General features: G+C 40.2%; 1 protein-coding gene across 4 annotated transcripts in view; it reads left to right on the forward strand.

Annotated features, from left to right (window-relative positions):
- The window catches only part of LOC140429465 (AP-3 complex subunit sigma-1), a 109947-nt gene that overhangs the window by 50764 nt on the left and 37437 nt on the right, over positions 1-21746 (forward strand). For 2 of the 4 annotated variants that reach the window (XM_072516492.1, XM_072516490.1), the window contains exon 4: positions 17757-17828. The exons of the other annotated variants lie outside the window; for them this stretch is intronic. In XM_072516492.1, the coding sequence (XP_072372593.1) occupies positions 17757-17828 (72 nt within the window). The remainder of the gene's footprint in view (positions 1-17756; positions 17829-21746) is intronic. 4 annotated transcript variants of the gene reach the window in all.

Raw genomic sequence — 21746 nt, forward strand, 5'->3', positions numbered from 1 at the left:
ACTCTGATCATGATTCTTCTTGTACCTTTGAACAGCGCAAACTGGGGCATCTTTTGTTGGTACTAAGCAAATGTTGCACTCACTCTACTGTTTTCTGGACACCGAATGCTAATAGAAGAAACTATTGGGGACTAATTACGTTGAACAAAATAAAAATTGGGACATACAGAGGCGATGTAGATAGAAGCTATCTAGTTATCATGAAACCTTTTCTGCAGACATTTAAGCTTTATTCCGAGGCCAAATCTATTCAGCAAAGTTATTACTCTTAATCACTATTTAAACCCAGTTACATCTGATTAAATAAGGTGTAAATTTTTTAATGTGTTTCTCAGTGATTTGTGTGTGGAATAGGGACATTGATGCTGTATCAAGTAATTTCACTGATCTGGAGTGGGTCATGCGTGGTGGGGGGGATGCGCCAGGAGATGCAGTGCAATGAGGGCATCCATAATCTGGCTTGTGGTGGAGCAGTCAATTACACCGTCACTTCAAGATTACCATGCTCTTTGGTGCTTACTTTAAATCCTGAAGTTGAGAGTTGGCAGTTTGATATTATATTTGCCCACAATTCCAGGTCATTGCATCTGTTACATAACAATTATCACACTTGGTTACAGATTCAATAGATCAAAAATAGATCGAAACATAAGGCACATAATTGACAACAAGACTTCAACTGGTAAATGTGGGTATACTGCGCTGGAATCAGCTATTCAGTTAATCATCTTAAAGCAGAGGCCATGTTAGTACCTAAACGTTAGAACATGCTTCAGATTCATGTTTGCTCGTAAATATGAGTGGAGGAAATTATACTATAACAAGGAGCAGATAGATTAGGATCCGTTACTTATAATGGTTTGAATTAGAAGAAGGCCTGATACATTGTGATAGAGATATGAACAAATATGAATTATAAAATCCCATGCTTCATAATCACTCTGCAGTTGATACTTTCCCCAGCACAAAGTAAACAGATTTGCTTATGTCTGAAGTGTTTTTATTCGACAGAGTACAATAGATCACAACACATTTGACAAGTTGTTCTATTCTCCTGTACCGCTATTCACTTGAATGTAATGAGGCACAAATTTTATTAGATTAATCCATTTTTGTTTTTCTAACAACAATGATTCGCTAGTAAATGGTGGTTTCTATCATTAATTCTTAAGGTTAAAGACAGTGCTCAGTTATATCTGAACCAATCCAGCCATTACCTATGCTTATGGTAGGTGAAACCTTTACCTTATTACCACTTACTCCCTCTCCAGCTGAGAACTAGTGGTACTCTGTTAAACACACATAGAAGAAACATTTGGGGTAAGATACTGAATGTACAATGAATGGATAACTTTGACGTCCATTAGCAAGAGAGGCTTGATAGCATCACTGCTGACTGAGCTGGCAGAGTTTTGAAGGACACAACAGTGTTATGAAGCCATGCTTTGTAAAAACAAAAAATGACTTCATGAATTTACTGACTGGAAACCACTAATTAAACATTTACAAGGATTAAAGCCACCGTCCAATGTCTTGAAACCTCAGTTAAGTGTGTGAACATTTGCATCACTGTACCTTCTAAATTCCAAGTCCAATCAAATGGAGACAATGGGCTAGATTTTCCGTTTTGGAGACTTAAGTCCCCACGCCAGGGTGGAAACAGTGGTCTTTTACGGCAGGAAGACTGGCGTAAAGCAGCCACCGATTCCCCGTTTTGCTGGGGGCTAGCAGGGAGGCAGCATCGAGCTCGCAGCTCCGGTTCTGAGGCCGGGCATGCGCAGGTGGTGACCTGCAGTGGGTGTGCCGTGCTCCATGGTGGACTCAGCACATGGACCTGGACTGCTAAAGTAGTGCCCCCTTCGGCCGCTTGCACGCCCCGGACAGCCTGTCCACAGTGCCCCCAGCCCCGAATGAAGCCCCCTCCCTGCCTGCGGATCAGCCCTCCCCGACTGTGGTGGCCCTGGACTGAGTCCGCAGCCGCCACACCGAGTTCACGAACGGTGTGAGCACACGTAACCCACGTCATCGGAAACTCGGCTGGTCGGGGATAATCGGTGCGAACGCCGCTTTTCAGTGGGCTGCAAATTCAAAAACGGGTGCCGCTCCCGATTTTGGCGCCAAAAGGATTCGGCGTTGGGGAGCGGGGAATCCAGCCCAATGCCTCTGCAAAGTCTCAAGGAAAAATCGTTCAGATAATCATCTGAGTACTCAACTGGGTGGAGACAAACCAATAGATGTAATCTCTTGAACAATGGGACTCTGACTCTGGCTATGAAAAGAATGTGCCCAGATATAATCTAATCATGAGTGCCAGGCAACTGGAATCTACTAGCCATGACCATATTTGATTCATTAGGTGTTGAAAGAGGGTCATGTGACAAGCCATCTAAACTTGTTTTTAAGCACCTGTTTTCTCTGCTGATCAGCAGAAGCAAATGAGACACTAAAGAAGCAAGGCCCTAAGTGGGTTGCACCCCACCCACCCCCTATCCAACTTGCAAGTTTTGAACATGCCTGCTGATTTTAACTATCCATGTGCTGTAAGCAGAGACCCTTGTAAAGCTCTGCTGTTACCAGGAGAGCAGATAAATCATCTAGCTACATTTTTAAACCACCAAACCCAGGAGGACCACCAAGTTGTGCCTGAAGTCAGCCCGAGTCATCAGTTTGAACGAGCCATACTTTAATCTAATTGGACCTTAAATTGCTGAATTCATCTTCGCACTCAATTTTGTGCATCTGTGCACATCAGTTGGAGTGTTTATTTTACTTAGACTGGGTTAACTCCAATGCTCTTTTTAAAAACTTGAATACCTCTGTGTGTCTTTTACAGTCACAGCATGTAAACAATTAAACACACATTGAATTGGCAAGCATATATATTATTATTATAACCTTTTTAATTACCATTGTGACCAAACTAGAGAGGAGGGAGCCCTTTTACCCTTCTTCACCTGATTGTAACAACTGTCAGACTGAGCCTGTAGCAAGTGCTGAGACATCTGGGAAAAGAGAAAAATCTCGTTGACCTCCTTTACTGATCAACCTTGACAGTATTGGTAGAAGTGGCCGGTGTACAGTCCTCGTGGAGGCAAAGTCCTGTTTTCAAACTGGACACGCCCTCTATTAGGTTTGGCTCTACCATCACTCTGAATGAGATGGATTCAGAACAGATGTAAATAGTGTAAAGTTGGGCATCTGTAAGGTGCTGTGTGCCCAGCTTTGTGCTCAACTGTACCATTACCATCAAGCCAGGTTTAGAGTGTGAGCATGCTGGAAGCAGTATCAGGCATACTTGGAAATGAGGTGCCAGCTGAGTGAAGTAGCAACAAAGGACCATGTGCATGCTCAACAGTGGGAGCGTCATGGCATGGATAAAATAAGCTATTCTATAACTGGTTGATCAGACCAAAACTCTGCAGTCCTGCCGCATTCAGTCGTGAATGATGGTGGACAATTGAACAACTAATTGGGTGGCTGGCTTCAGGAACTTTTCCATCCCCAATGAGAGCAGAGCCCAGCATGCAAGTGCACAAGACCTGGCTGAGTCTTTTGTAACCATCTTCAGCCAGAAGTGCAATGTGGAGGACTCTTGGCCTTCCCCAAAGGTGCTCATTACAAAAGCGAGTCTTACCAATTCAGTTCATTCCATGTGATATCAAGAAATGCCTGAATGCACTGCATACAGCAAAGGCTATGGGCCCCAAAATAATATAGACGACCTTTGCTCCAGAACCAATCAATCCTCCAGCCAACCTGTGCCAAAACAACTATAATACTAATGAGTAGAAAAATGTCCAGTTATGTTGTGTCCACAATAAATATGGAAATATTCAATCTGGCCACTTATTGTCATACAAGCCTACTGTCCGTCATCAGGGCTATAAAGCAGCCCTTCAAGTGCTCAGTTTGCATATTGCCAGGACCACCCAACTCTAGATCTTATTACAGTCTGGAACAAAACCAAATTCCAGGGGCAGAAGGACAGTCATTCTGTCCTTAACATCAACGCAGCATTTGACGGAGTGTGGAATCAAACTATTTATGTGCCAATTGTTGGCAACTTGTGTACTTTATTCAATAGTAGATATATGCTCACTAGGATCTAGGTCACACTTATCCAAATCATTTTATGCTGAACCTGTGCAGGGATCATCTCAGCATATTGGACTTAATGTGACTATAATGATCATGAGTCATGGAATGCTACAGCACAGAACTTGTTAATTTGGTTACAAATCTGCGCTGACATTTTCCTTCACAAGCCGCAAGGTCCAGTTTAATTTCCCTATTTAATTCCTATATCCGTTATACCCTCTTTTGAAGGTCCTATGTGATTCCCTTTTTAAAAATACTGACCGTGAATGGTAATTTGTGGTAGAGAATTCCACATTTTAATGACAGTCAAGTTATTCATAAAATCTCCTTTACATTTTTTCAATTATCATTGCTATCTTGCAAATCAATAGATACAGCTCTCGCTATTAATCCTATTAAACTCCATCTTACTCTTGAAGAGCTCTTTCAGCCTATCCCACAATATTATCCATTCTCTTGACAAAGTCCATAACAACTTAACTCTACGCTCCTAACTGAAACAATACCTCCCTCTTTACATTCAGTCCATTTACACGGTACTTTTTTACGGGACACCCAAAATTGTACACTATATTCCAACTGCAGTTGAAGTCTGGTTTTTTCCAAGTTCAACAATTCCATTTTTTTGTATTCTAGCTTATTGATGCAAAATCAAAGATTGTGTTAGCCTTCTTTATGTTCTTACATTTGTGCACTAATGGCCCATGTCTTCACAAGTAAGAGTTTAAAATCTTACAATTTAAGATTACCTTATTTTCTCTAACCTTGCTGCTGAAATGTCTTGCTTCAGATTTGTCATTTACATTGAACTGTCACCTATCTGCTGGCCTAAACGGTCTTTCTTCAGCCTTTCACACTTGTAACAATTTACATTGTTGTGGTTTTCTTTTTTCCACGAAATAATCGGAAGAGTCTCGGGTACAGAACAATTGTTTATAGACCAACGCGTTGGAAGAGCCCAGCTTCAGAGAAAGACCTCCGTAGCTGACTCTGCCAACGTAAAGAATCAGGTAATATTTATACAGAGTGTGGTTACATAGGCAAGAATATTGTTTATATTGGATCATGTCTGTTTTCAATTTTACATTAAACAAGTTAAGCATGTGCGTCTAGGCAGAGTGAATGTTTTCTACCATCATCTAATCTTTATTTTTCTATGGATCCCTCCCTATTTGGTGCCGGATCTGATAGATGTGTCTGGTCCTTGGGTCAAGTTATAAAAGCATGTTTGTTAACCTTTATGCTGACTGCTGTAGATTGTGTCTTAGGAACAACTGTTAAGCTCATTGAATTCTGGGTTAACTGGAACATGTTGCTTGACCCTTATGCTGACTGCTGCAGATGATGCCATGTCAGGTTTTAGCTGACATCTTTATGGAAATTGATTTAGTATACTATATTGCACTATATAGATTTAAAATCCCTTAGAATAAGTGCTAATTGCCCTAATAGATTGTTATTAATAAATACTAATCTTCCCACAACAGCATCTTAATTTATTGTCACCACATCTCCACATCTTAATTTATTGTCACCAACAAATTTCAATACATAGCTGAATTCCAAGTGCAGAACCGTCACGTAAATAATTTAAATATGAATGACCCCTCCAACAAAAAACGTTTGTGGAATATTGCTGACCTTGTATTGCCTGGTGCGATAGGAAGGGAATGCCAGACCAGGCTGCCTTCTCAAATCTTGATTCTGTACTTTCTCTCTTTGAGAATGGCATGATTAATTCTTCAAAAATGAACAGAATTTTTGCTGTGTTACGTGAATGGTTGAATATATTGCTCAGTATAAAATATCTTTTGACTTGTTTCAGAAACCGGGAAAGGAAAAACTTTGAGAATTTCCTCTAAGCACCACATCAGAAACTAATTAATTGTGGTTATGATATCAGTAGAGACCAGTAACGTTTTTCTTTCGAAATACCAAAACTTAGGTATTTACTAAAAAAAAAATGAAACCACAAGGTTCACTGTTTTAAACACAAAAATTTTATTAAAAATCAAAGAACATGAATATAAATGTTTATATTATCTTGTTTATATTATTGACATTAAAAGTCCTTCAGTTATCAAGGGTTTTAGTCAGCCCACAAAATATCAACTGACTTCTGTCTTAAAAAGCTGCAGCCTAACTGCTTGAAAAGAGAGTCACCCACAGGAATCTATTCTTTCCTCCCTCTTCTCCCCTCCCCTGTAATTAACTTCCTGTTTAGCTATCTTTTACTATTGTTTATCTGCCAGTTAGTTTGGTCACACTATGAAAGTTTTTTCTTAACAAGAAATCAACTTTAGAGAAATCTAGTTCTTAAGGGACGCGATAATCCCAACACAAAATATAGGTTTTTCCCCAAAGCATGGACCATCACAATTAAGTGGTGGGGGAAAACAACTAGGCTAAATTTTTAAAACCTTTGTGATGAAGATTAGTAAGCATTCTCAAGTAGTAATGAAAAAAGTAAAATAGGAGGAAATCTGAAATTGCAATCTGAATAGTTGCAATTCAATAACCAGTAAGTGTTTTAAGAATTTGCCTAGATTAACATTTTAAGGACATCTGGACTCATGACATTGACATCTTGTAAATGCACATCCTCCTAACGCACTGAAAATGTTTGGTTTGATATTCACTTTTAGTAAGCTCTAGCTCACTGCATCATGATATGCCACATTATAACTGTGTATACCTTGTTTGAAGCTCCCTCTGTCTCGGGAACCCACGTCCAACACCACTCCTGGCATGGTGCGAGCTTATAAAAGTACAGCGTCATGGTTCTAACTTTTAACTTGCTGTGACCTAAATGGTTTAACAGCCATTTTAATTTCAGGTATTTTATTTTTGTTGGGAGTGCTCCAAAGGCGGCTGTCTTACTGGGATGATCCTAAGTTGCCAGGGTCACTAAAGAAAAACTCATCTACTGCTAGTGTAGTCTCTTTCATGATTTCGCATCAGAAAGTAGATTGGTAGTTCTAGAGGTGTGACTTTTAACAATTTAAAATTGATTAGCTGAGAAGCTGACCTTTTAAAGGTGGATTTTATTGAATAAGAAACTAATTCTATGAAATGGATTGCACTTCCAAAATGAACAATGAAACCTCAGGCTGAGGTAGCGAAGTAAATAGAAGGTATGGAATAGAAATAAAATTAAAATCAAATTGGGAAAGGTAGAATACCCTTATCCTTTCTACTGAGCAACTACAAAGAAGGTTTCTGCACATTTATGAAAATATTTCTTAGCCAGACAAAATGGCATTATGTTCAGAACAGGCATTATGTTCAGGACAGAACTATAAGAGGCCGATTCGAGGATAATAGGGCTTGCATAGCTTACATCCATGGCACATACAAAGGACAGGTAATTCAATGTCTTGGCCAACATTTTCCTTCAATGGCCATCACCATTATTGCTGTGCATAGAATTACTGCTATACAACTATAGCAACTATACAAACTATACATGAGGTGCTTTGGGTAAGATTTGGTTAAGTGCGATATAAAGGTTGCCTTTTCTTTCCAATTGACTGTTAGTTTTCAATGTAAGCAGAAAAGGTTGGCCTGGGCAGGTGGGTCTCTTGTAAGTGACAGCATTCTTAGGATTAAAAATAAATTCACCCTTTGTAGGATGGCAATGTCACTCCCTCCAAAAGTGATTGATTGCCTGGAAACGGACGTATTTTGATATAAAATGTCTTGAGCTACTTCTTGAGCTACTGCTTTACTAGAAGCAAGCACAAGTTTACTTGCCTAAAGTTAACAAAATACTAGATAAACAGTACATTTTTCAGTAGTTCATTAAACATTAGAAGTACCACAATAATTGATTGTGGCAAGTCATTTTTACTACCCAACAAAAAAATCAAATCTATGTCCCTGATTTTAATTGGCATAGTTTTGTATATTTTTTTCTTTTAGGACCATGTTATGGTTTATGTTTAATGTCTTAGATTAAAGTCTTCATTTTTTTTCCCTTTTAAAAAAAAAAAAAATCATCTTGTGTTCTATAGCAATTTGAGGGTAAATTAACACTCTTTACTTGATATTTTGACATGAGGCTGAACCAAAACCAAGAATACTCGGCACAAATCTATGGTCACAAGCCCACAACATGCAGCTTTGAAAGCTTGCATGGCAGGTCCCTGGCGCTGTGAAGCAACCATGCTAACCTCTGTGCTACCGTGCCACAGAATGGCAAGCTTCCAGTAGCTCGAGCCTGGTTTGAATGATTCCTTGCAACTCTCACCTCGTCTGAGACCAGTTATACCACTTTAGACCTGAGAAATTAGTTTTAATGTTGTAAAACTGATGAAAACATAGACTTCATTTTCAATTATTTCCCCTGACCACTGCAACCAATCGGGTGACTTTACAAGGGACAAAAGTGGTAACGTACTAATCTGGAAATTCAGTAATCAAAAGCAAAATATTTCTTGCTAAACTTGTAGCAGTGATATTTTAATGGTTAAATTTGTTGTAAATGTCATCATAATTTGTTGTAAATGTCATCATAACATGGAACTCACTGACAGCTCTTTGCTAGAGTTGAAAACTATTCCAAGTTATCCATAAAATTAAATCTATAAATTATTAATCAGATAATGTTGAGTGCTTTTAAGAAAATGCTATCTTGGAGATCAGATTACAACAGTACAAAGGTTGTTCAGTAGTTTTTTAAACTTCTCTGTTGACCACAGTATATTATAAACAGTAGAATCTCTGTAGAACAACTATAAGAATTTTCTGGACTTGTATGTATTATTGTTCCAATTGACTTTGATTTACGGTATTGTAGTTTCACAGCAACTCCAACAAGGGGTGCTATAAGCTACAAATAGCTGCAGTACACAATCTCAATAATTTCACTCATGTTGATAAGTACTTGTTTAAAAAGTATTTTTGAGATTAAAAAAAATAAGTTTATATTATTATCTGAAAAGTGAGCATGTGCAGGGCTACATAGAAGAGGAGTGGGGAGTGGCACGAGGTGAATTGCTCCTTTGGCGAGCAACATAGATACAAAGGCTGAATGGGCTTCTTCTGTGCTGTTACATTCTGTGACACTAAAATTTGTAACTGTGCCCGGAGAAGTGGGATGTGAATTAACATTCTTCACGATATGCTTTGTGACAGTTTAGTAAATTTTTTGGCGTGATGGAATTGAAGCCAGGTACCTTCTCATTCAAAAGAGGGGACAAAACCAATTAACTCCCGGTACCCGTTTCGAAGTGGTCTGGAGAGGTCTGAATCACAGATGCATCAAAACTTGGGATCTGAACAGCATGGGATTGTGTGACCTGATCCGTAGTATTAGGAAGTTATATTTGGCAGCAGGTTACACAGGTTACAGGCTGTGACATGAAGCAGTGCATGTTGCCCCTGACGAGCTGTGAATGCCACCCACGCTGATAGGAATCCACCAGATAAAGAACAAGTCATTAGAGACGGAAGAAAATTAAATTACAAAATCCTACAAGCCCATTATTCAAAGTTCAATAAATTAAAAATATTTTAAAATATTTTTCATTTTAGAAAGGCATAAACTTTTAGGAATGATAGATGCTATGGAGAAAGTGTTCAGTGAAAATTCACAAAAAGCAATAAATGAGGAATGAAATCAAAAGCTGCCCACTTTCCTTTCAGGTTAGATCCTGCCCAATGACCCAGAATTCTTCCGAGGGCCTGCTATAACAATTACGTTCTATAATTATTATTATAATCTTTATTGTCACAAGTAGGCTTACATTAACACTGCAATGAGGTTACTGTGAAAAACCCCTAGTGCCACGTTACAGTGCCTGTTCGGGTACACGGAGAATTGAGAATGACAAAATTGCCAAACCGCTTTGGAAGTCCTGAGGATGTGTGAAGTGCTATATATTTATTTCTCTCTTTCTTACTCTCATACTCTCTCTTTCTGTTTCTTTCTCTCTTCACTCCAACACTCACTAGGTTGATCATTTAGGGCTGAAAGGGGGTTGAAGTCTTTGGAATTTTCTATCCTAGAATACGGCAATATATTTAAGGCTGAGACAGATAGATCTTTGGTGTTTTGGAGAATAGAGGGATATGGAGAGCAGGCAAGAAACTGGAGTTGAAGTTGAATATCAGCCATGATTGTATTGAATGGTGGTACAGGCTCGCCAAGTTTTATGGTCCAATCCTGCTCTGGTTTCCTATGTTATGTTCTTTATCATTTTCTTCTCTCTCTTTATCGTCAAGATCAAATTTTAAAGCCGATTTAGCCTGGATTTTTGGTGAAATTCTTTTCTCTTTTGCAAAAAAATGGACTGTCTTCACTTAAAAAAAAAGTTGTGTTTTTACGTCTACTTTATAATTGGAGGTACTTAAGTACTTAATAAATTTATGACTAGGTGTAGCTACATAAATCAGTTATATTGCTATTTTAAACTATCAAGCTGAGTGTTGCAATGTTGTGTTCGTAGATTTTTCATGAAACCATATTCCCAATTGATACTCCATGTTCTCAGTAGTAGTAACAGGGTTGTTGCAGTGATAAAGCATTCATTTTTTTTCTTGAGCGCACAATATCGGCTGTTTTTGTTAGACAAATATTGTTTATTTTCTAGAAACATTGATTTATAAATGCTGCTTAAGTCCTAGGTTTTGAGTATATCTTGTGTAATTCTGTGCCTGTTTCTGAGAGTGAAGTCAATAACTGATTATTATAAATAACTTTTGTTTTGAAAATAGTGCAGAGTATAAAATGAAGTGCTCTTAAACAGACTTTCAGTTGGTCTGTCTAATTTTGATATAGGTTCATTAGGAATGTTGATAATTGCCATTGTTGTGCCTGTTAGCACTAGAAGGTTCGCTAATTTTATTGTATTTTAGTTTTACTAAATTTCAATTGATAGTGCAGTAAAAAATATGAATTTGCAACAATAATTTCAGAAAGGCGAAAGGTGAAAATCTATGTGAAGGTGCATTTTGTGTTCTTATACCACTTGCTGGGGCATGTGTGCAGTAATTGAAATATGATTTCCAGGCAAATGAATTTTAAAGGTCATCTGCTTGATGCTACTTGAATTGGAGTAAGAGAACAGTTAGCCTGTGCACATATGTTGCTGATTAGAAGCCTTCCAAATGTGTTTTCAATAATTTGACATAAGCAGAAGTTGGATTTGGGAGTTTTCTGTACAAGCATTTGTCTAGCTGAATTGACAGAGTTATTGGCCCCAAGTCTTATTACTGAATTGCTTTCCTGTGGGATACTGCCTTCCTGTGGGATACTGCCATCATTCCACTTCATCTCTTTGATACTGTCGATACCAGAAAATATGACAACTTTTTGCATTCAAAGGCACTCCATCAGCAATCATTTGCTATCAAAAGGCATGATTTGGAATGAGACTTTAATTAGTTATCGGTGCTCATTGCCATCTTTTGACATCAAGTGCAATCAGATATGATCATTAGGCCTTCCCAGACACTAACCCATGCCCTCAACTCCTCTCCACTCAGCCCCCACTCTCCCGCTCCCTAATACCTCCTCTCTCCCTAAGCCCATGCACTCACAGTAACGTCATTGCAGTGTTAATGTGAGCCTATTTGTGAAATGAAATGAAAATCGCTTATTGTCACAAGTAGGCTTCAAATGAAGTTACTGTGAAAAGCCCCTAGTCGCTACATTCTGCGCCTGTTCGGGGAGGCTATTACGGGAATGACACTAATAAAGATTATTATTATTATATTGCCTTCTTTCCTCGGCCTCCACTTGCTCACGACTTTTTTCCTTGGCTTTCATCATGAACCTCCACTCGGTCCCCATTTACTCACATCCACCCTTTCCTCTCACCGCCCTCCCTCTCCAGGCCCCGAATTGCAGCTCCACGACCTCACTCTTGGCCCCAGACCAGTTAGCGGCAGTGACTCATAGGCAGCAGCACCATGAAGAAGCAGTACGGGAAGATACTCTGCACATAAGCTACTGGGGCTGTGGTCTTTGCATCTTCCAATCACAAAGTGATTAAAGACAGATGACTTTGATTCATATATTGCTAGCATCTGTGCACATGTTTCTGAGATGTGGTTGTATGCTTTTCTTTTGAGGTTTGACAGTGAAGAAGTGCATTGGGGACTGAAATGGTTACATTATTGGTGTCTGTTGTGCCTATGTTCTGGAGAAGTTGAATTTCCTTCTATTCAACTATGCATCTCAGATTGCTGCTGACACTCCTTGGTGAATTTGACAGAGGTTACTGTGTCATAAAATAAAGCATTTACAGGTTTCTTGACACTGTGTGGAGGATAGCATACTGGCTCACAACCACTACAGTCAGTGACAGGATTTAGAAGTGTAAACGTCAGTCCATTTTTTCTGGTGTAAAATGCCGCCATTCCCATGCCAGCGTGGAGACATAGCCCCAGAATCGGAGATCCAGCCAATAGCTTTTGCAATGTTGCAAGTGCAAAGTAAAATAAAACAAATGGGGAGGAGGGGTTAAAAGAGCAAAATCAAGATTTTGCTGGGTTGGGGCTGGCGAGCACAGTCCCGGCGATCAGCTGGTGAGCCTTCATTTGCCATGAGGAGCCCATGGGGCCTCGTTAAGTGGACCAGTTAACGTTGAATAGCGTTGCCGGGCCGAGCGCAGGGAAGCTCGCAGCAGTTGCCGTACGCTATCACACTTCGAAATCTTTCCAGAGAATCGTGTCCATTGTTGATGTCAATGATGTTTCGCAATGTAGCCAAATTTTGTTGTGATTGCTAGAACAAGAATGTTTCCTCATGAACAAGCTCTGATCGCTTCTGATGTCAGTTGAATGCTTTTGAGTACTTTGAAAGTCATTAAATGATGCTAAATGATTGCAAAATGCGCTGTGTGATTTCGATGGATGCCAATTGATTAATGTTAGTTGACGACTAAGTGGGATGTCAAATAATGGCTAAAAGATCACTTTTGGGTACAGATGATGTCAAATGATGGCTAAATTATTGCTATTGACTACAGTTGATTATAAACAAGCACAATGATGCCTGTTGAACACCAAAAATCTTCTGGAAGGAGTTGCTGAGATCTTCAGTCCACAGGACTATAATTACATAAAACCTTGTTTTCGCTCTGTTAACTCCTCTCCCCATTTGTTTTATTTTGAACCAAAGTTAGATTTGATTTACTGAAAAGAAAATAATTGTACAAAACTTCTAATTTTACTTTGCACATGCAGCTTTGCAAAAATCTATGGCTGCAATTTTCTGCCCGTTCCCACTGACCGCATCCTCTGCCCCTGCTGATGGCAAACCCCTGCCACGGCGAGGGGGGCCGGGCGGAGAGAGCACCGGGCAATGACAGGCCGCCTATGCCGCCACGAAACACACATGAGAGGCGTGGAAAATCCTGCCCATTATTTTTCAGGATGTCTAGGTGTGTGAAAAAAGTGACGTAGTATTTTGAAAGTTAATATGCCCTAGGGTTCTAGTTTCTCCTACCAGTGGAAACATCCTCTCCACGTTCACTCTATCTTGGCCTCTCAGTATTCTGTAAGTTTTGAGATCTCTCTCATCTTTCTAAACTTCAAGAGTACAGACCCAGAGTCCTCAACTGCTCCTCATATGACATGCTCTTCATTCCAGGGATCATTCTTGTGAACCTCCTCTGGACCCTCTCCAAGACCAGCAGATCCTTCCTAGGTACTGGGCCAAATCTGCTCACAATATGCCAAATGGGGTCTGACCAGAGCCTTATACAGCCTCAGAAGCACATTCCTGGTCTTGTATTCTAGCCCTCTCGACATGAATGCTAGCATTGCATTTGCCTTCCTAACTGCCGACTGAACTTGCATGTTAACCTTCAGAGAATTGTGAACAAGGACTCCCAAGTCCCTTTGTGCTTCTGATTTCCTAAGCATTTCCCCATTTAGAAAATAGTCTATGCCTCCATTCCTGCTTCTAAAGTGCATAACCTCACACTTTTCCACATTGTATTCCATCTGCCACTTCTTTGCCCATTATGCTAGCCTGTCTAGGTCCTTCTGCAGCATCCCTGCTTCCTCAACACAACTTGTCCTTCTACATATCTTTGTATCATCTGCAAACTTAGCAACAATTCCCTCAGTTCCTTCTTCTAGATCATTAATGTATATCATGAATAGCAGTGGTCCCAACACTGAACCGTGCAGAACACCACTTGTCACTGGCTGCCATCCTGAAAAGGAACATTTTATCCCCACTCTCTGCCTTCTGCCAGTCAGCCAATCCTCTACACATACCAGCTTGCTCCTCACACTGTGGGCTTTTATTTTATTTAGCAGCCTCCTGTACGGCACCTTGTCAAAGGCCTTCTGGAAATCCAAACAGATCACGTCCACTGGATTGCCTTTGTCTAACTTACTCATTACCTCCTCAAAGAATTCTAACAGATTTGTCAGACATGACCCCCTCCATTTGGCGAATCCATGCTGACTCAGTCCTATTTTACCATGTACTTCTTAGTACTCTGCAATTTCATCCTTGATAATCGACTCTAAAATCTTACCAACAACTGAAGTCAGGTTAACCGGCCTATAATTTCCTGCCTTCTGCCTCCCTCCCTTCTTAAACAGGGATGTTACAGTAGCCATTTTCCAATCCTCTGGGACCCTCTCTGCCTCCACTGATTCCTGAAAGATCACCACCAATGCTTCCACAATCTCCTTAGCTGTGTAGTCCATCCAGTCCAGATGATTTATCAACCTTCAGACCTTTCTGTTTCCTCAGCATCTTCTCCTTAGTGATGGCCACTACACTCATCTTTGGCCCTTGAATCTTTTGAAGTTCTGGTATGCCACTGGTGTCCAACTGTGAATGCAAAGTACCTATGTAGTTCCTCTGGCATTTCTTTGACTATTACTACTTCTCCAGCTTCATTTTCCAGTGGTCCAATGGCCATCCTTGCCTCTCCCCTTTTATATATCGAAAAAAACTCTTGCTACCTCCTTTTGTATTACTATCTAGCTTATACTTCTATTTCATCCCCCCACCCCCTTATTGCTTTTTTAGTTATCCTCTGCTCGCTTTTAAAGGCTTCCCAATTCTCTGGCTTCCCACTAATCCCCGTCACTTTGTATGCTTTTTCTTTTGCTTTTATGCTGTCCCTGACTTCCGTTGTCAGCCATGGGCCTTGTCCCCCACGTAGCATATTTCTTCTTCCTTGGGATGAATAGTTGTGCCTCCCGAATAACCCCCAAACCACCTGCCATTGCTGTTCAACTGTCTTCCCTTCTTGGCTCCCCTTCCAATCAACTCTGGCCAACTCCTCCCTCATGTCTTGTAGTTAGCTTTATTCAATTGTAAAACCGTTGCATCTGCTTCCAGCTTCTCTTGCTCAACCTACAGAGTGAATTCTATCATATTATGGTCACCTTAAGTTCCCTAATCAAGTCTGCCTCATTACACATCACCAAATCCAGAATCGCTTGTTCCCTAGTGGCCTCGACCTACCACAAGCTGCTCCAAAAGACCATCGTGTACACATTTCACCAATTTCCTTTCTTGGGATTCACTACCAACTTGATTTTCCCAGTCCACCTGCATATTGAAGTCCCTCATTATTATTGTAATATTGCCTTTGTTATAGACCTTTTCTAGGGGCCTGTACATAACTCCCATCAGTGTCTTTTTTCCCTTTGCGATTCCTCAAATCTACCGACCCAGATTCTACCTTTCGACCCTATATCGCTTTTTGCTATTGTTTAAGTTCATTCCTTACTGACAATGCAACTCTGCCCACCTGCCTGTCCTTTTGATGGGATGCATATCCTTGGCTATTTAGATCGCAGCCCGGATCCCCTTGCAGCCATGTCTCTATGATGCCCACAACATCGTACCGCCAATTTCAATGTGTGCAACAAGCTCACTTACATTGTTTTGTATACTGTGTGGATTTCGGTATAACACCCTCAGTTCTGAGTTGACCCCCCTTTCTCATAGTTGTCCATTTTTGTACTGTGCCTGAAGTTAGATTCCTGCCACTTTATATACTCTCTGTTCTATTGCGTGTTGTGGAAACTTTACTGACCTCTCCTGAGCCTCGGACTCTTTAGTCCTCATCATTAACCTGTACTCTCTCACCTCCTCCTTTAACTTTGATTTTCTAATTTTCTACACAACTGAACCCCCCCCCCCCACCCACTTATTTAGTTTAAAGCCCTAGCTATAGCTCTAATTTTAACTGCCTTGTCAATGATTTGCCCTCCATAAGGTTAGAAGTGGACGTGTTTGTTGATCATTGCAGAGTGTTCAATAACACTTTCAACAATTTGGAGATTGAAACAATCCTTTCCTCCCTCCAGCATGACCTAGACAACAATCCGGCTAGAGCTGGTGAGTAACCTTTGTTCAATACAAGTGCCCGCGGGGCATGTCCATCTCCAACAAGAGAGAATTGAACCATCTCCCCATAGCATTCAATGGGCAGCATGGTAGCACTGTGGCTTCACAGCGCCAGGGTCCCAGGTTCGATTCCCTGCTGGGTCACTGTCTGTGTGGAGCCTGCACGTTCTCCCCTTGTCTGCGTGGGTTTCCTTTGGGTGCTCCGGTTTCCTCCCACAGCCCAAAGATGTGCAGGTTAGGTGAATTAGCCATGCTAAATTGCCCTTCGTGTCCAAAAAGGATAGGAGGGTTAATGGGTTTGGGCGATAAGGTGGAAGCGAGGGCTTAAGTGGGTTGATGCAGACTCGATTGACCGAATGGCCTCCTTCTACACTATATGTTCTATTACCATCACTGAATCCGCCACCATCCTAGGTATTATCATTGGCAAAAACTGAACTGGACCAGTCATATTCTGCAACAAGTAACTTATCTCTGACTCTCCTGATTCCCCAAAGCCTGATCACCATATCCAAGGCAAAAACCAGGAGTTTGATGGAATAATTGCCATTTGCCTGGATGAGTGCAGCTCCAGCAACACTCAAGAAGCTCGACACCATCCAGGATAAAGCAGCCCGCTTGATTGACACAACATCCTCCACCGTAAACATTCACTTCTTCTCCACCAGCGATACAAAATGGCAGCAGTTTGCATCATCCTTCAACAGCATCTTCCAACCCCGTGATTCTTACCATCTCGAAGGGCAGATTGTATGAAAAAATGAGCACATGCAGGTTCCACTCCAAAGTGCACAACATCCTGACTTGGAACCACAGCATCATTCCTTCATCGTCACTGGGTGAAAAATTTGGAACACTCTTCCTAATAGTACTGTGGTGTACTGACACTGCTCAGACTGCAAAGGTTCAAGAAGGCAGTGCCCCATCACCATCTTCTCGCAGGCAATTAGGGATGGGCAACAAATGCTGGTCTTCATGTCACATAACCCTTTCCCCAGTACTTAAGTGATTTAATCAGGATTATTTGAAACTTCATTCATAAATTTTAAACAGGAGACTCAAAAATATATATTTGAAATTCCACTTGTATATTCACATAGTTTTCAATGAATTACTTTGACCGTTGTCCTGGATAGTTTCTCAAATTCTCTCTCTCCAAATAGCTGTTGTTCATGAATACTTTATAAAAATAAAACACTATTTGATTATTGCCATTAGTTTAGATCAAGTTTTGTGCTTTATCTGCTAGCTTTGCAAATAAAAGGAAATTATTTTTCATCTACTAACTTCAAAACTCTTTTTTAATTCTTATTTCTTTTCGCAGGTTTTTGTGGAAACATTAGACAAATGTTTTGAGAACGTCTGTGAGCTGGATTTAATTTTCCACGTAGACAAGGTAGTATTTGTTGACAATTTGTGTTAATTGCAGAAACACACGCGCCCTTATCCACCCACGCTTGTTAGATTTAGATGTAAATTTTATATGAATTAAGTGTTTGAAATGTCCCTAGCCTTTTTATAAATAGTTATGAAAATCCGGAGTAGCTTTTATTTTTAAGAAAATAAAAGAAAAATGTTAATCAATACAATTGACTACTGATTAAATTATGTACACTTCATGCTCAGACTGTACAATCTAAAATTGGCTCAGGTCTGGATATATCAGACAATGGCGTTATTTTTAAATGTTTATTTTCCACTTCCTATTTATGTAAAATTTTCACTGATTTTTAAAAAAATGTTTTAACAATTTTTATTATTTTGAACAAAATATCCAATCAAAGGGCAATTTAGCATGGCTAATCCACCTACCCTGCCTATCTTTGGATTGCGGGAGTGAGACCTATGCAGACACTGGGAGAATGAATTTTTTGATGATTGACTCTAGTTTCCTGAAACTAACTTTTATTTTATTTTATTTTTTATAAATTCAGAGAATCCAATTCTTTTTTCCAATTAAGGGGCAATTTAGCATGGCCAAACCGGAGCACCCGGAGGAACCCACGCAGAGACTGGGAGGGTGTGCAGACTCCACACAGACGGTGACCCAAGCCAGAATCGAATCTGGGACCCTGGAGCTGTGAAGCGATTGTGCTAACCACAATGCTACCGTGCTGCCCACTTGGAATCATAGCAGGTTTACAGCACAGAAAGAGGCCACTTGGTCTATCTTGTCAGTGCTGCCTTATAACCTTGCATGCACCAAGTACTGAATTTACTATAGCAGTTGATTACAAAATGGTTCAAGCAATTTGAAAGTAAAGCTACAATTGCTTATAAATACCTGAATTTCAAATTAAATTAATCTTGAAATTTGACCTGTTCATATATATTGTACATCTGTCGTTAGGGTTCGGTTAGCTCAGTTGGCTGGATGGCTGGTTCGTGATGCAGAGCAATGCCAACAGCGTGAGTTCAATTCCATACCAGCTGAGATTATCCATGAAGTATCCTTCACAACCTTGTCCTTAACCTTGCCCATCGCCTGAGGTGTGGTAACCCTCAGGTTATATCACCACCAGTCAGCTCTCTGTCACCAAAGGGAAGGGAGAACAGCCTATGGTCAGGGACTATGGCGGCTTTCATTTTGCATGTGTACAGATATATATTTAATTTTAATGTGATTTTAAACTATTTTTCTTTGACTTTTGTGCTTTATTTAAATATACTCTTAATAGCAGTTGCATAATGGGATTATAATTGTAATATTGCTGCAACCTTGAGAATATTTTAACATTATTGAAAACTAGCAGAGACCCACAAAGCATTTGCAGTCAAATTAGTTTATTTATTGCAATGGTGCTTTAAATACAGAATTTCTAGTTATTCTTTCATCAAAGTCTTTAACAGAATCAAAACATTTCTCTCTGGGGGGAAATATACATAAAACTGTCCATGTATTAAAACGGGTCTAGGAATATAATAAATCTTGTTAAGACTCAGGCCTTGTGACTTGTTTATAGTCTTAGAATAATTGGGAGCTGTTTGCGCCTTAGTTGAAAGGTAGATTTACATCTGATGGGCTCAATATTATTTGAGGAATACATGCTCAATTTCCTTGAAATCTTCCTGTTACAATTTCCGCATCTTCCAGCAAAGAAAACAGCTTCCTAACTGCATTCCTCCATGGCTTGTTTAGAAAAGCTTGCAGCAGCATTATATAGCTGCTCCTTCCATTTCTGTGGTGGGTGGAAACTCTTCGCAGTTAGACCATAAAAACACTGGAAAGTATTGACTGTTATCTTTTATTGACTATAGAATCAATGCTGATGTATTCTTCTAATTCACCTAACAACTTTTCTGTAACTATTCTTTTCAAATCTAGTGAATTTTAATTTATAGCACAAAGAATAGCTTTTAAATAATTCATATCACATTATTGTTTCCGTCATTGTGCCAGATTTAACCAGCCGCCTATGCTAACCCCTCCATCCCATCAATCCCATCTCATCCCTTCCTCATGGGAAATATCTCCTTCTGCTATGTTTGTTCCCTACCAATCTTTGGAAATAGTATGTGTGCCACAAATTCCTCTTTCCTCTGCACCCCACATGCCTCTGTGTGGCAGACACCACCCATAAAATAAACTCACCAACAGCTACACGCGTTACACTTACCAGTAAAAACAGTCCACACAGACAAAATCTGAGTATCAATTCAGATTCTATACTGTCTGTTTTCTGCGGAGATTCACACCAGGGGATCTAATTCAAGGATTCAAAATGGAATAACTAGAAGAATGAACTTTGAACAGTTCACTGTCTTAATTTGCACTCATTTAAAAATGTTTGTTCCGTTCCTATTTATGGAAATATCCTGATGATTGACTTCGATTTCCTGACACCAATTTCCAGCTGAAGAATTTTGTTCATCAAACTAGTCATATAATTGCACATCTTAGTGTGTGCTTAAGGCACCTACCTCTCTGATCTCTTGATTTTGAAACAGTTTTTTGGAAACGGTCATTTTTCAGTAACATTGAGAATGTTAATGGGTAGCTCTGGACAGCACTCGTCGTTCATGATGCTCATTGACAACGACTTGCATGCAAATGTCTGGTTTCAAGTTGCCTCTAAAGCATGAAATTCAGGAATTGCTTAGTGAGTAGTGACTCTCAGACTTTGATGGGTAAGCGAATCACATCCTAGCACAATATTGAGGACATTGTAATAGTTCAACTGAATGCAATTCCCCTTTACCTTCCGGGATCTGGGTTGTTTTCCCCTGAGTGTACGCCAAAGATGCACTTTGTTTCCCCCCCTCCTTTCCACACCCGGCCCCCAAAGGATTGCACTGTTACTTCAAACTTCCATTGGGCAATTGCCCCGCAATGGGAATTATCCAAAACTCCAATTTAAGTCACAAACTTCAGATGGTTCTGACTGCCTAACAGAAATAGTTACTCCGAAAATGTTGGAATTTAAACCAGTTCGAACTTCGATAGTAGTGATCCAACCCAAGCTGCCTTGGGACTCCCCCCCCCCCCCCCCCCCCCCCCCCCCCACCGGCCCTCCGCAGAATCACCCTATTGCCCCATGACCTCCCATGGAGCTATTCCTCCCCGATCTCTAGACTGCCCTCCCACTACCGCCTCCAATTTATCTTCTCCCAGGCTTCTCAAAGCAACTGGACCTTTACCTGCTTTCCAGCAGCTATTGCCATAAAAAGAAGGCATAGTTTTTTCCTCGGACTCGGCTGCCCCTGACACACAGCCTCAGGAACCCATTGCACTGCACCTTTCTCACCTGACTCAAGTCGAAAGATTGGGTTCAAAAGGTGCGGCTGAAATTTGGGGTAAGTAACGAGGAGCAGAGTGGCAATCCGACTGATTATCACTCCGCAGAAGGAATGTTTGTTATGCAGGCTCTTGTTATAATGTTTGCTGGGGTTGTGCTGTTAAAAGTCTGTGTATGATTAGAAGAGACCAAATATGTTGAATTGGCGAGTTCTTCCAAAATTGCTGATTGCGTCCCTGGTGATTATGATGATGGACTTGGCCTGCACCAATTAGATGTTAAAGTCAATACACAAAAATATCTATGCAGCTTTTTTTATTTTTGTTGTTCTTTCTTTCGCATTTTTGTTCTAATTTTTGATTCCAATTTTAGAATTAATTGATACTGTAATATAAAATATTTATTTTACTTTGTTTTCTAGTGCTCTTAACCTCCCTGCTTGACTCCAACTGTACCAGGAACTTCAGTTATTTGTAGAAACTAGAGAAGCTAGGATTGCTGTCCTTCGAGCAGAGGAGGTTACTGAAATACTTAATAGAGATGTTCTATTAACATGTATTGAGCCCCAACTGCCCCTG

This window comes from Scyliorhinus torazame, chromosome 9, assembly GCF_047496885.1.
Source record: "Scyliorhinus torazame isolate Kashiwa2021f chromosome 9, sScyTor2.1, whole genome shotgun sequence".
NCBI classification, from domain to species: domain Eukaryota; kingdom Metazoa; phylum Chordata; class Chondrichthyes; order Carcharhiniformes; family Scyliorhinidae; genus Scyliorhinus; species Scyliorhinus torazame.